The sequence below is a fragment of the Bufo bufo genome, chromosome 3 (genome assembly GCF_905171765.1).
Source record: "Bufo bufo chromosome 3, aBufBuf1.1, whole genome shotgun sequence".
Taxonomy (NCBI): domain Eukaryota; kingdom Metazoa; phylum Chordata; class Amphibia; order Anura; family Bufonidae; genus Bufo; species Bufo bufo.
Window position 1 is genome coordinate 674509018 of NC_053391.1, and position 12962 is coordinate 674521979.

The window sequence follows — 12962 nt, forward strand, 5'->3', positions numbered from 1 at the left end:
GAGACATTCCTTTATTCATTCCTTCCTAATAGAAGTCTAGGGGCTGCAAAACGGATCCGTCCCGAGAGGACTCCCCTGCATAAGGCTACTTTCACATCTGCGCTTTCAATTCCGTTTTTGAGATCCATCATAGGATCTCAATAGCGGAAGAAAACACTTCAGTTTTGTCCCCATTCATTGTCAATGGGGACAAAACTGAACTGAACGAAACGGAGCGCACCAAAATGCATTCCGTTCCATTTGGTTGCGTCCCCATCGCGGACAGAAAAACGCTGCACGCAGTGTTTTTCTGTCCGCGATGTGGTGCGGAGCAAGACGGATCTGTCCTGACACACAATGTAAGTCAATGGGGACGGATCCATTTTCTCTGACACAATAGAAAACGGATCCGCTCCCTATTGACTTTCAATGGTGTTCATGACGGATCCGTCTTGGCTACAGAAGATATAATACAGCCGGATGCATGCGGTTATATTATTGTAACAGAAGGGTTTTTTGCAGATCCATGACGGATCCGCAAACAACGCTATTGTGAAAGTAGCCTGACGGAAACGGGACGGATCCATTTTGCAGCCCATAGACGTCTATTATGACGGAATGAATAATGGAATGTCTCTAAAGACATTCCGTCATAGAATTGCGTTATGGTCCGTGGTAACGGAATCCATAACGCAAATCCACTGGTCAGCGCAGACAGCTGGTGCATGCGCACTTCGTTCGCTGAGGCTGCTGCCAGGACACCGCCCGGGCGCCGACCAGTGGATTTAGGGCGCATGCGCGAGATTGCGGTGCACCATAGGCGATGAGAGGAGTGCATAATTAGCAGTGGGGCCGCGCTGGGCACAAACGGCCGGAGGGACAGCCCCTTGGGCACGCTAGTAAGGTAATTAGCATTTTAACAAAACCGATTTTAATCCAAAATGAAAGGACAGGTGGGGGTAAAACTAGTATATTTTTAATTAGATAATGGAGACTGAGAGGGTGATATGAACAGCTCCATATCGGAAATCTTGATGACAGAATCCCTTTTAACTGGGTTTTTCCAATATCCAGATTTGTGACAGATCTCTAGGATACTGGGGGTCCCACAGCTTTGCCTCACTCAGGACACTAGGAAAGTGTTTGTATGAATAAGTCCATATAGGACAGGGAGTGTACGGTTAGGCCTCATGCACACAACCATATGTATTTTACGATCTGTAAAAAAACTGATCCGCAAAAAAATACGGTTGACGTTCGTGTGCATTCCGTATTTTGCAAAATAGAACAGTACTATCCTTGGCCGCAATGCGGACAATAATAGGACATGTTCTATTTTTTTGCGGAACGGAAATACGGAAACGAAATGCACATGGAGTAACTTCCGGTTTTTTTTTTGCGGACCCATTGAAATGAATGGTTCCGTATACTGTCCGCAAAAAAAAAAAAAAAACACGGAACGGACACAGAAAGAAAATACATTTGTGTGCATGTGGCCTTATACTGGGATTACTGGTGTAGTGGACTAGTAGTGAACTGGCAGCCAGCACACCATAGCCCTGAAACTGGGCGTGATCATCTACACGCCCCACCCACACTGCTTGATTCCCACGTATTTGCCCCGCCCTCGTTTAAGGTTTTACACGAAGTCTCCGCCCACACCGTAGATTTCTCTGGAAAGCCCCGCCTCTCAGGGAAACAGCTCCTCTGGATACGCCCCGCCCCCGGGTCACGTGATGCCACCGGGCTCTCTCTCACGGCTCTGAGGTGGAGCTGCGCCGCCATTTTCCCCTCTGCTCCCGTTCTCTGACACTCAGCGCCGTTCGGCGGCCAGTACCGGCGGGTCCCCGGCGTGCTTCAAGGGAGTGAGCCGGGCCCGGAGTGTCAGTGTGAGTGGGGCACGCTCCTCTCCATGAGCAGGTGTGCGGCTGGTCTGGTCACACCGGGTCCCACGTCTCCGGCCTCATCCCTCTGATCTGTGCGGGTAGGAGAAGCTGCCATGTCCGGGCAGAGCATCACGGACCGCATCACGGCGGCGCAGCACAGCGTCACCGGCTCCGCCGTCTCCAAGACCGTCTGCAAGGCCACGACCCACGAAATCATGGGGCCCAAGAAGAAGCACCTGGACTGTGAGTAGAGGGGCCCCGGGGTAATGTCCGGTGTATTGTGGGGTCTCCCTGTCAGTACATTGTGGGGGGCAGTGTGTTGTGGGGTCTCCCTGCCTGTACATTGTGGGGGGCAGTGTGTTTTGGGGTCTCCCTGACTGTACATTTAGGGGGGGGGGGCAGTGTATTGTGGGGTCTCCCTGCCTGTACATTGGGGGGGGGGGGGGCAGTGTATTGTGGGGTCTCCCTGCCTGTACATTTAGGGGGGAGGGCAGTGTATTGTGGGGTCTCCCTGCCTGTACATTTAGGGGGGGGGGGCAGTGTATTGGGGGGTCTCCCTGCCTGTACATTTAGGGGGGGGGGGCAGTGTATTGTGGGGTCTCCCTGCCTGTACATTTAGGGGGGGGGGGGCAGTGTATTGTGGGGTCTCCCTGCCTGTACATTTAGGGGGGGGGGGGCAGTGTATTGTGGGGTCTCCCTGCCTGTACATTTAGGGGGGGGGGGCAGTGTATTGTGGGGTCTCCCTGCCTGTACATTTAGGGGGGGGGGGCAGTGTATTGTGGGGTCTCCCTGCCTGTACATTTAGGGGGGGGGGGGGCAGTGTATTGTGGGGTCTCCCTGCCTGTACATTTGGGGGGGGGGGGCAGTGTATTGTGGGGTCTCCCTGCCTGTACATTTAGGGGGGGGGGGGGCAGTGTATTGTGGGGTCTCCCTGCCTGTACATTTAGGGGGGGGGCAGTGTATTGTGGGGTCTCCCTGCCTGTACATTTAGGGGGGGGGGGGCAGTGTGTTGTGGGGTCTCCCTGCCTGTACATTTAGGGGGTGGGGGCAGTGTATTGTGGGGTCGCCTTTGCTTTCCTGTCTGCAGGGTATTTGTTCTACTGTGTATGGGGGTTCAGGGTTGTGAGCGGTGCTCCCCAGTTTTCCGGGTTATTTTGGGGTCCCCTCCTGGCGGGTGGTCCGCAGGTGCAGTGTGTTTTGGGCCATCTTCCTAGCTGCTGTATAACCAGCCCCTGGGCACCTCTCCTGCCGGGCCCTTATTCTCCTAGCGGGTGGTGGGTCACCCCTAGCGGTATATTATGCCCATTCTTGTGGTTTAGTATATTTTAGGGGTATAATAAAGCAAGGTGCTGGATCCATCACACAGACGAGTGCTCGTCAGGCTGCGCCCAGTGATGGGACACACGGCCGTCGTTCTGACACAGATGCCACTTATTCATAGAAAATGCAGCATTCTGCAGCTTTTCGATATACATCTGTGTCAATTCCTGTTTTCAAGATCTCTGCTTGCTGTCACTCAATAGGAACCCTCATTGTTTCCTTCCACGGGATAAGAGCTCTGCCCTGGTCATGTGACGGGTGCGCGGCTCGTTATAGCTCAGGCGTCATTTGTGTCCTGCGACCTCGCAAGACCGCTGTGGAAGGAAAGCGGCTAATCTACTTTGTACTAAAGTTCCTCACCATCTTTAGGATCTCTGCTTGTTGTCAGTAAATGGGAACATTCCTGTTTAGGGTACTTTCCCACTAGCGTTAGAGGAATCCGGCAGGCAGTACCGTTGTCGGAACTGCCTGCCGGATCCGGAAATCCGTGCGCAAACGGATACCATTTGTTTCCGGATGCGGATCCGTTTGACAAATGCGTTGAAATACCGGATCCGTGTCTCCGGTGTCATCCGGAAAAACGGATTTGGTATTTTTTTATTTTCACATTTTTAAGGCTCTGCACTCAACCCTAGTGTGAATGTAGCCTTATGCTCAGAGCCTGAAAGCCAACTGCTTCTGGCAGCTGAGGGTTCGTTACAGTTGTATCCAGTGCAGCACAGATCTCTCTTCTGTCCTGATGTTGGTTACAATGTATCAGATGCTTTCCTCTCCTCATATACAGGAGGAAAGCAGCGACAGCAAAGTGGTGATGGATCAGAAGTCAATGTTGGGACATTTCAGGACATAATTAAAGGGGTTGTCCCTTAACAGTCCTGTAACTGCAGGGAGTGCTGTAGGCCTCGGCCGTGTCTGTAGGTTGGTCTGCAAACACCATACTAACCCCCCCCCCCCCGTCAGAACAGACCAGAATATTTTGTAATTTGCGGAAAGGCCCCGTGTGTCAGTGTGCTGTCTGGATGAGAAATGTGGTCACGTGTACGAGGCCTTAGTAACCAATAATCGCCCGTATTAACCCTCCGCTGCTCAGGTTTCTGCTTACTTCTGGTCTGACAATCTCGTTCTGTCTATCCGCGTGAGCGCTGCGGCCGGTGTGTGACGGACCCCCCCCGTACTGTACTCCTATAGGCATCAGTAGGGGTGGAGGCCTGTGCTGGGGGGCTCCCAGGTCTTGCCCCCGTCACCTGGTTGCATTGTCTGATTAGATCTAATTGATAAGGGAATGGTACAGACTAAGGCCTCGGCAGGGGTCCGGCCCAACTCCAAATCTAATGATCTGGACCTGCGGTGTCATAGGTCCCTGCGATGCCGTTGTACTACGGAAGCTAAAACGTGCTGACGATACTGCTGTCTGAGGCCTGAACCAGCGACGGAAGTGACAACTCATGGTGTCTATGGCGGTGACTGCTGGCCCCGATCTGATCGGCCTTGCCCAATGTCACGGTTTTACCTACCCTGCGGGTGTCTGCTTTTCCCTGAGCTCCCCTGCACTCATGTACCGTGTAGGAGTGGAGCATTTCCTTGCTCTGTTGCTCCCCTCGCCTCGCACCACACAGGGCAAGGTCTGTTTGTAGTGAGCCGGTGACCCTGCTAGGCTGAAGTCTCCGTCTAGCAAAGCCATGGGAAGCCCGGTGATGTCACCGGCACAAATGGGGCGGTGTATAGCGCTGTTCTGGCCGGTTGTTACTAGTGATACCTGCCTCTAAAACCCGACAAGAACAGCGCTGTACACCGCCCATTTGTGACGCTGATGTAACCGCGCTCCCTGCTAGGTGGAAGTCTCTGCCTAGCATACTGATGTGACGCCTGGGACGTCACCGGCTCACAACAAACCGACCTTGCCCTGCGCGAGGAGCAAGGAGATGCCCCACTCCTACATGGTGCAGCCGAGCTTATATCCCCGTCACCCTGAGCCTTCACCTTTGTGTTCCCCTGTGTCAGGCCTTCTGCCTCGCATCTACTTTCCACCAGCTCAGTTGTAAGAGCACAGCTTGGTTTTCGAGCTCCTGCAATGTAGCAGAGGCAGCCAGTTACCCCCAGGAGAAGCCTACATGGCAGAATCCCTTGGTCTTGGTCCTTTTACACGACCCTACACCAGACTATAACGGACACCGACCGCTTGTCACGTGATTGCCAGCGCATTTACCCCAGGAACTGATCGCTCGTGGTCAGCCATTCTCGATTATTGTCCCGTTTGTCTGCTTGTGTCAAAGGGCCCTTATGAAACCCAGATCAGCTCTGCTAGTGATAAATGGGGGGAATTGCACTATATATATATATATATGTGTGTGTGTATGTTCCGCGATCACTCAAAAATGCAACTATTGATTTAAACTAAACTTGGTATAAACATCCACCTGGAAAGAAATCTTGTAGGGGTCACCGCTCTCTAGCACGTACCGTTCCTGAGATATTCCCAAAAAATTACCTGCATTATGCAGTAGAAGCCTGCAGGTCTTTCACTCATATTCCAACTGCCATACACAAGGTCACATGACCCTTATCAGCCAATAGAAGCTTGCGGGCCCTTAGTCTCCACATACACACAGTTTTACTTCAGGTTTCCATAACAACCCAGCCATTTTTCTTCACTGCTGTAGGTCAGCTTTAGGCTAGGGCTACACAAAGACATTGATGTCGCACCAATGTTGCGCGACAAATTTTATAATGATAGTCTATGGTGTTGCACTGCGACACGTGACATGCTGCGACGCGACATCTTGGATGGATTTCTTGTGACTGTCGTGTCACAGTTGCAGCATGTCACATTTGCAGTGCGACACCATAGCCTATCATTATACAGATTGTTGAGACAAAATTTTGTGCGACACATGTCGTCGTGTAGCCCTAGTATTAAAGGGGCAGGGCACTGTGGAGGTCACTGTTAAAGGGGCAGACACTGTGGAGGTCACTGTTGTAGGGAATACTGTTGATATATTTTAATGATGCACAGAACATTAAATGAAATATTCCTGAGCAAAGCCGGGTCCTTCTACTAGTAAAATAAAAAAGTTGCCCTGTCCCAACATTGTAGACATTGTGGCTCTGCTGCCAACAAACGGTGCTGGAGCTACACAGTGATCAATAGTGGTGCCGGACCCCCTTCTCCCAGCTAGCAATGGCCTTTCCTGAGCATCCTTGCTAACAAAAAAAATGTCTGTTTCGTTAGGTGCAGAACACTGGTCATTAAGGGGTTAATAAAGCAGTAAGAGATGTGGTTTATAGGGCATCTGTCAGCAGATTTGTACCTGTTACATGCAACTGTCACGCCCTCTGCACTTTGACTTTAGAAGTGAGGGCCAGACATGATGGTATTTACAATGCCTGGTCCTGTCAAAGTGCAGAGAGAGCAGAGCCTCTAGGTGTAATGGCAACGCCCCCGTTGCTCTTAGAGGCTCATTTGCCTATAATAAAATATCATGTTTCTCAGCAATGCGGGCACATATGAACATGGGACCAACACAGATGTCTTCAGCTGCCAAGCGCACATGTAACAGGTCAGCCGGTGTCATCGGTGCAGACAGATGCCCTTTAGAGGGGTTTTCCTCACCACAGACATTCATTACATACTAGCTAATGTCTCAGGGACTTCCTCCTCCCCCCCCTGTTAGGATATGTTCACACCTGCAGGAGGTTTTTTGTGCAGAAACCAGGAGTGGATTCAATAAAGAGCAGAAGCCGTTATCTGTGTGCAGTATCTTCTCTTTTATGAGCCGTATCTGATTATGGCTTCAAACAGCGCATCGTAAAATGTGATTGATACCTGCAGTGTGAATACACCCCGAGTGGAGGACTCGGCTGCCCGGTGACTGTGATCATCATCATCAGGGGATCTGCCTCATTGTACTAAAGGTGGTCCCAATTTACCGCTAACTGACGGCTGCCCCTGGTCTAGGTGCAGCCCGGCATATGACCGTAAATCCTGTTGCCACCACCGCCGGCTAACGCCCTGTAATAGCGCCAATACATCTCTCCAGCCATGGCTTTCGAACTTCCTAAATATAGGCGATGACCGCTTCTTAAAGGGATTCTGTCCTGGGCAGTCCCTTTTACCTCCTGAGCGCCTGGTCCCTTGTGTAGACCTTCTGTATATGGAGCAGGGTGAGGTCACGAGGACGAGGCATGTGGAGGCCTCTAAATTATTCACCGTTGTATATGCAGCAGTGATGTAGACCGCTCCCGTGAAATTATTTTTTCATGCTAAGTGCAGTCAGTCTGCCTCCCCCTCCCCAAAAAAATGGTCCTTTTCTTTGCAGAGTACAAAGGGCGTACTCATACATGGGAGTCCTGGATGGTGGTGGTCTCCAACTGCTGAGTATCTGCTGAGAGTGATAGTTTTAGGACGCTGCTGTACGATGTGTGGTAGGCAGGGGGCTGTGTTAGATCCTACCCCGAGTGTTCACCATCTGTATATATAGGAGGGGGGATTGCAAAATGATAGCCTCACACAAATCGATGCGAGCTCCATTGGTGACCCGGCGGATGATTAGGAGTTCTGTCCAGCATCTCCTCGGATATGGGCTCCTCTATTTTCCATGATGCGTCGTCTTGGGTCGTTCCGATCCTGTGGCTGGGGGGCCGTAGTTAACATGAGTTCTTGATGCAACCGCCCAGAAAGAAGTCGCAGGGGGTTAGATCTGGTGGTCGTGGAGGCCAGCGCAACATCGGTGAATCGCTTATTCTGGTGTGGACCATCCAACATTCCGGTAGTTACATAGTTAATACGGTTAAAAAAAAGACATACAGTGGCGGAAATAATTATTTGACCCCTCACTGATTTTGTAAGTTTGTCCAATGACAAAGAAATGAAAAGTCTCAGAACAGTATCATTTCAATGGTAGGTTTATTGTAACAGTGGCAGATAGCACATCAAAAGGAAAATCGAAAAAATAACTTTAAATAAAAGATAGCAACTGATTTGCATTTCATTGAGTGAAATAAGTATTTGAACCCTCTAACAAAAAAAGACTTAATACTTGGTGGAAAAACCCTTGTTTGCAAGCACAGAGGTCAAACGTTTCTTGTAATTGATGACCAAGTTTGCGCACATTTTAGGAGGAATGTTGGTCCACTCCTCTTTGCAGATCATCTCTAAATCCCTAAGGTTTCGAGGCTGTCTCTGTGCAACTCTGAGCTTGAGCTCCCTCCATAGGTTTTCGATTGGATTAAGGTCCGGAGACTGACTAGGCCACTCCATGACCTTAATGTGCTTCTTCTTGAGCCACTCCTTTGTTGCCTTTGCTGTATGTTTTGGGTCATTGTCGTGCTGGAACACCCATCCACGACCCATTTTCAGTTTCCTGGCAGAGGGAAGGAGGTTGTCGCTCAGGATTTCACGATACATGGCTCCGTCCATTTTCCCGTTTATGCGAATAAGTTGTCCTGTGCCCTTAGCAGAAAAACACCCCCAAAGCAAAATGTTTCCACCCCCATGCTTGACGGTGGGGACGGTGTTTTGGGGGTCATAGGCAGCATTTTTCTTCCTCCAAACACAGCGAGTTGAGTTAATGCCAAAGAGCTCTATTTTGGTCTCATCAGACCACAGCACCTTCTCCCAGTCACTCTCTGAATCATTCAGGTGTTCATTGGCAAACTTCAGACGGGCCTGCACATGTGCCTTCCTGAGCAGGGGGACCTTGCGAGCCCTGCAGGATTTTAATCCATTGCGGTGTAATGTGTTTCCAATGGTTTTCTTGGTGACTGTGGTCCCTGCTAATTTGAGGTCATTAACTAACTCCTCCCGTGTAGTTCTAGGATGCTTTTTCACCTTTCTCAGAACCATTGACACCCCACGAGGTGAGATCTTGCGTGGAGCCCCAGAGCGAGGTCGATTGATGGTCATTTTGTGCTCCTTCCATTTTCGAACAATCGCACCAACAGTTGTCACCTTCTCTCCCAGCTTCTTGCTAATGGTTTTGTAGCCCATTCCAGCCTTGTGCAGGTCTACAATTTTGTCTCTGACATCCTTGGACAGCTCTTTGGTCTTTCCCATGTTGGAGAGTTTGGAGTCTGCTTGATTGATTGATTCTGTGGACAGGTGTCTTTTATACAGGTGACTAGTTAAGACAGGTGTCCTTAATGAGGGTGACTAATTGAGTAGAAGTGTCTAACCACTCTGTGGGAGCCAGAACTCTTAATGGTTGGTAGGGGTTCAAATACTTATTTCACTCAATGAAATGCAAATCAGTTGCTATCTTTTATTTAAAGTTATTTTTTCGATTTTCCTTTTGATGTGCTATCTGCCACTGTTACAATAAACCTACCATTGAAATGATACTGTTCTGAGACTTTTCATTTCTTTGTCATTGGACAAACTTACAAAATCAGTGAGGGGTCAAATAATTATTTCCGCCACTGTAAATCCAAGGGATAGGGATGGGAATTTTGGAGAAGGGGAATGACACCCAGACTTCTACTCGTTCGCAGTTTCATTCTGGTATTGGCGAACACCGTCCTGCTGACGGATTCCGTTTTGGCCGATCTTCCTCTACCTGTGGCATAAGCCATTCCCTGAATGTTTCCAGGTAGGAGCGGCTTCTGCAAGAGAGAAGCAACCGTAGACTTTGCACCCGCTCATTGCACCGAGCACGTTTACTTTGGGCGAGTCCCTCATGCTCTCAATGAGGGCCCCGCAGGTTTTCTGAGCCCCAGATTCTAAGGTCATGGAGGTTGACCTCCCCGCTGAGGTGACAGGTGCTTTCATCACCAGCCGGTCAGCGAATTCCCCCTCTTCCAGCAAGTCGGTGTCGTAGTCACTTTGTGTCGGTTTGTAGTCTGATTTCTGCTCCTGAAGAAAAGGGGCAGAATCATTACAACTGTCTAAAACAGGGATCAGCAATCTCCGGCACCCCGGCTGTTCTAAAACTACAACTCCCAGAATCCTCCTTTCACTTCTGTGGGAGTTACAAGAACAGCCGAGTAAGTTTGCATGCTGGGAGTTGTAGTTTCATAGCAGCCGGAGGTTGCTGATCCCTGGTCTACAGAATTTGTTGCCTGTAGTAATCGATCACAGGGCAGAATTTGTTTACCTTCAGACACCATTTTTGGATCCCCTTGTAGATGCATATATATTCCCCCCCCCCCCCCCCCCCCCCCCGATTTGTGCTCCAGCAGGACACAGGCCTTCTGTCATTTATGGGGCTCCAGTTGTCCTCTTTTCCCGTAACCCTCGCATCTTTTTTGCGGTTATTAAAGGGTCAGTCCCATTGCTACATCCTGTCTATCCACAGGATAGGGGAATGGATGTCTGACTGGCAGGGGTCTGAAAACTGGGGCCTGTGTTCCCCCATTTTGAATGGTGCAACAGACACGTATGCTCACTGCTCTTTGGGGCGCATGTGCATGCTCGTCTATCACTCGGATGGCGGAGCCCCTGCCGATCAGACACTTATCCCCTATCCTGTGGGTAGGAGGTAAGTAGTTGTGGGGCAGCGCCTTTGATAGTCCTGCACGTGTCTGGAGGGCGTTGGTCGGCGCGTGCATCCGGTACCAGAAGGCATTAGGTCTCTTCGTATATTTCAGACATGTTTGTCTTTTCCTCGCAGTTTGTCTTTTAAAGCGACCCTCCGGGCATAACTCTAAAGCTCCGGTTTTTAGGCAGAGACGTGCCCGGGTACCGTATGGGCCCATTTAAAGGGATTCTGTCATCAGATTTAACCCCTCTAACCTAAACATATGCTTATGTCCGGACTAATAAGAAGAATCCTAAGCTGGCCTTATTAAACTTCACTGTGGCTCTATTCGCCCAAAAAACTGGTTTTTATAACCTGTCAATCACTTAAGGTGCCCAAGGGGAGGTCCGTTAATACAGGATGCCCAGCCGCACCCCTCGCCGTCCGGTGCCCAGTGCCGCCTTCCTTGTCTTCTGCGCCGCCTTCTACAGCTCAGCGCCTCCTCCGCAATCCTACCCGTCCCTCTGCCAGATCCCGCGCACTAGGCTCAGCCTGATGCGCCGTGGACTCCTGGCAGCGGCTTCGTTGAGTGAAGTGCGCATGCGCCGGCCTGTTGCTGTGGTGTTTCTGGTACATGGGGCTGTCTGGGAAGAACCCTTCCTCCTAGATCTCCTAGGCATATTCGGCGTCTCTGATTTTCCTGCTTGCCGCTGTGTCGGGCGAGCTGATCCCTCAGGTTTAATGGAATGTATTGTCTGTAATCCACCTGACGCTCCTTGCCTGAAGATGGGAATTTGGCGATTTGTGCGAAACGTGAAGTTGTTGATGTCAGGCTGTGTGTTCTCAACCTTGGCCTGACACCCATCGTGTGACCAAGGATGTATCTGTGCAGCCATAGGAATGAGAAGGTCGCAGCGTAACTCGCTGCCACAACCCCAAAATCGCTAAATAATCCAATCCTGCTCGATTTATTTTCAATTCTGTGGTGGCGGTAGCCGGCCAGTCACTCTGTGACCCCATTCTTTTTTTATGGCTGCACTGCTGCACGACCACCCTTGGTCACCCGATGGTTGGCACGGCCTTGGGCTGGTTTCAGATGAGCATGTTCACTGCATGAAACACCCTCCGTGTGCGAGCGTTAATTTCTGTAGTGGTTTCTGCTCTTTTGACTATAATGATCGGTGTCTCTGACCCACCTCCATTTATAATCCCGTGTGTCTCTGACCCACCTCCATTTATAATCCCGTGTGTCTCTGACCCACCTCCATTTATAATCCCGTGTGTCTCTGACCCACCTCCACTTTAATGGTTTGTAGTGCTGTGTCTCTGACCCACCTCCACTGTAATGATTTATAATCCTGTGTGTCTCTGACCCACCTCCACTGTAATGATTTATAATCCTGTGTGTCTCTGACCCACCTCCACTGTAATGATTTATAATCCTGTGTGTCTCTGACCCACCTCCACTGTAATGATTTATAATCCTGTGTGTCTCTGACCCACCTCCACTGTAATGATTTATAATCCTGTGTCTCTGACCCACCTCCACTGTAATGATTTATAATCCTGTGTGTCTCTGACCCACCTCCACTGTAATGATTTATAATCCCGTGTGTCTCTGACCCACCTCCATTTATAATCCCGTGTGTCTCTGACCCACCTCCATTTATAATCCCGTGTGTCTCTGACCCACCTCCATTTATAATCCCGTGTGTCTCTGACCCACCTCCACTTTAATGGTTTGTAGTGCTGTGTCTCTGACCCACCTCCACTGTAATGGTTTGTAGTGCTGTGTCTCTGACCCACCTCCACTGTAATGATTTATAATCCTGTGTGTCTCTGACCCACCTCCACTGTAATGATTTATAATCCTGTGTGTCTCTGACCCACCTCCACTGTAATGATTTATAATCCTGTGTGTCTCTGACCCACCTCCACTGTAATGATTTATAATCCTGTGTGTCTCTGACCCACCTCCACTGTAATGATTTATAATCCTGTGTGTCTCTGACCCACCTCCACTGTAATGATTTATAATCCTGTGTGTCTCTGACCCACCTCCACTGTAATGGTTTGTAGTGCTGTGTGTCTCTGACCCACCTCCACTGTAATGGTTTGTAGTGCTGTGTGTCTCTGACCCACCGCCACTGTAATGGTTTGTAGTGCTGTGTGTCTCTGACCCACCGCCACTGTAATGGTTTGTAGTGCTGTGTGTCTCTGACCCACCGCCACTGTAATGGTTTGTAGTGCTGTGTGTCTCTGACCCACCTCCACTGTAATGGTTTGTAGTGCTGTGTATCTAATGGGAGTACAAATCATTACAGTG

General features: G+C 50.1%; 1 protein-coding gene across 12 annotated transcripts in view; it reads left to right on the top strand.

Moving 5' to 3' along the window:
• Window positions 1-1699: 1699 nt before the first annotated feature.
• Window positions 1700-12962, top strand: part of PICALM (phosphatidylinositol binding clathrin assembly protein) — a 74648-nt gene continuing 63385 nt past the window's right edge. For 7 of the 12 annotated variants that reach the window (XM_040426376.1, XM_040426380.1, XM_040426384.1 and 4 more), the window contains exon 1: window positions 1701-2108. In XM_040426376.1, coding sequence (XP_040282310.1) covers window positions 1979-2108 — 130 coding nt within the window. In that variant the 5' untranslated portion in view covers window positions 1701-1978. Of the gene's footprint in view, window positions 2109-12962 lie in introns of all 12 variants that reach the window. The other 5 variants (XM_040426381.1, XM_040426382.1, XM_040426379.1 and 2 more) reach the window with 2 other exon arrangements.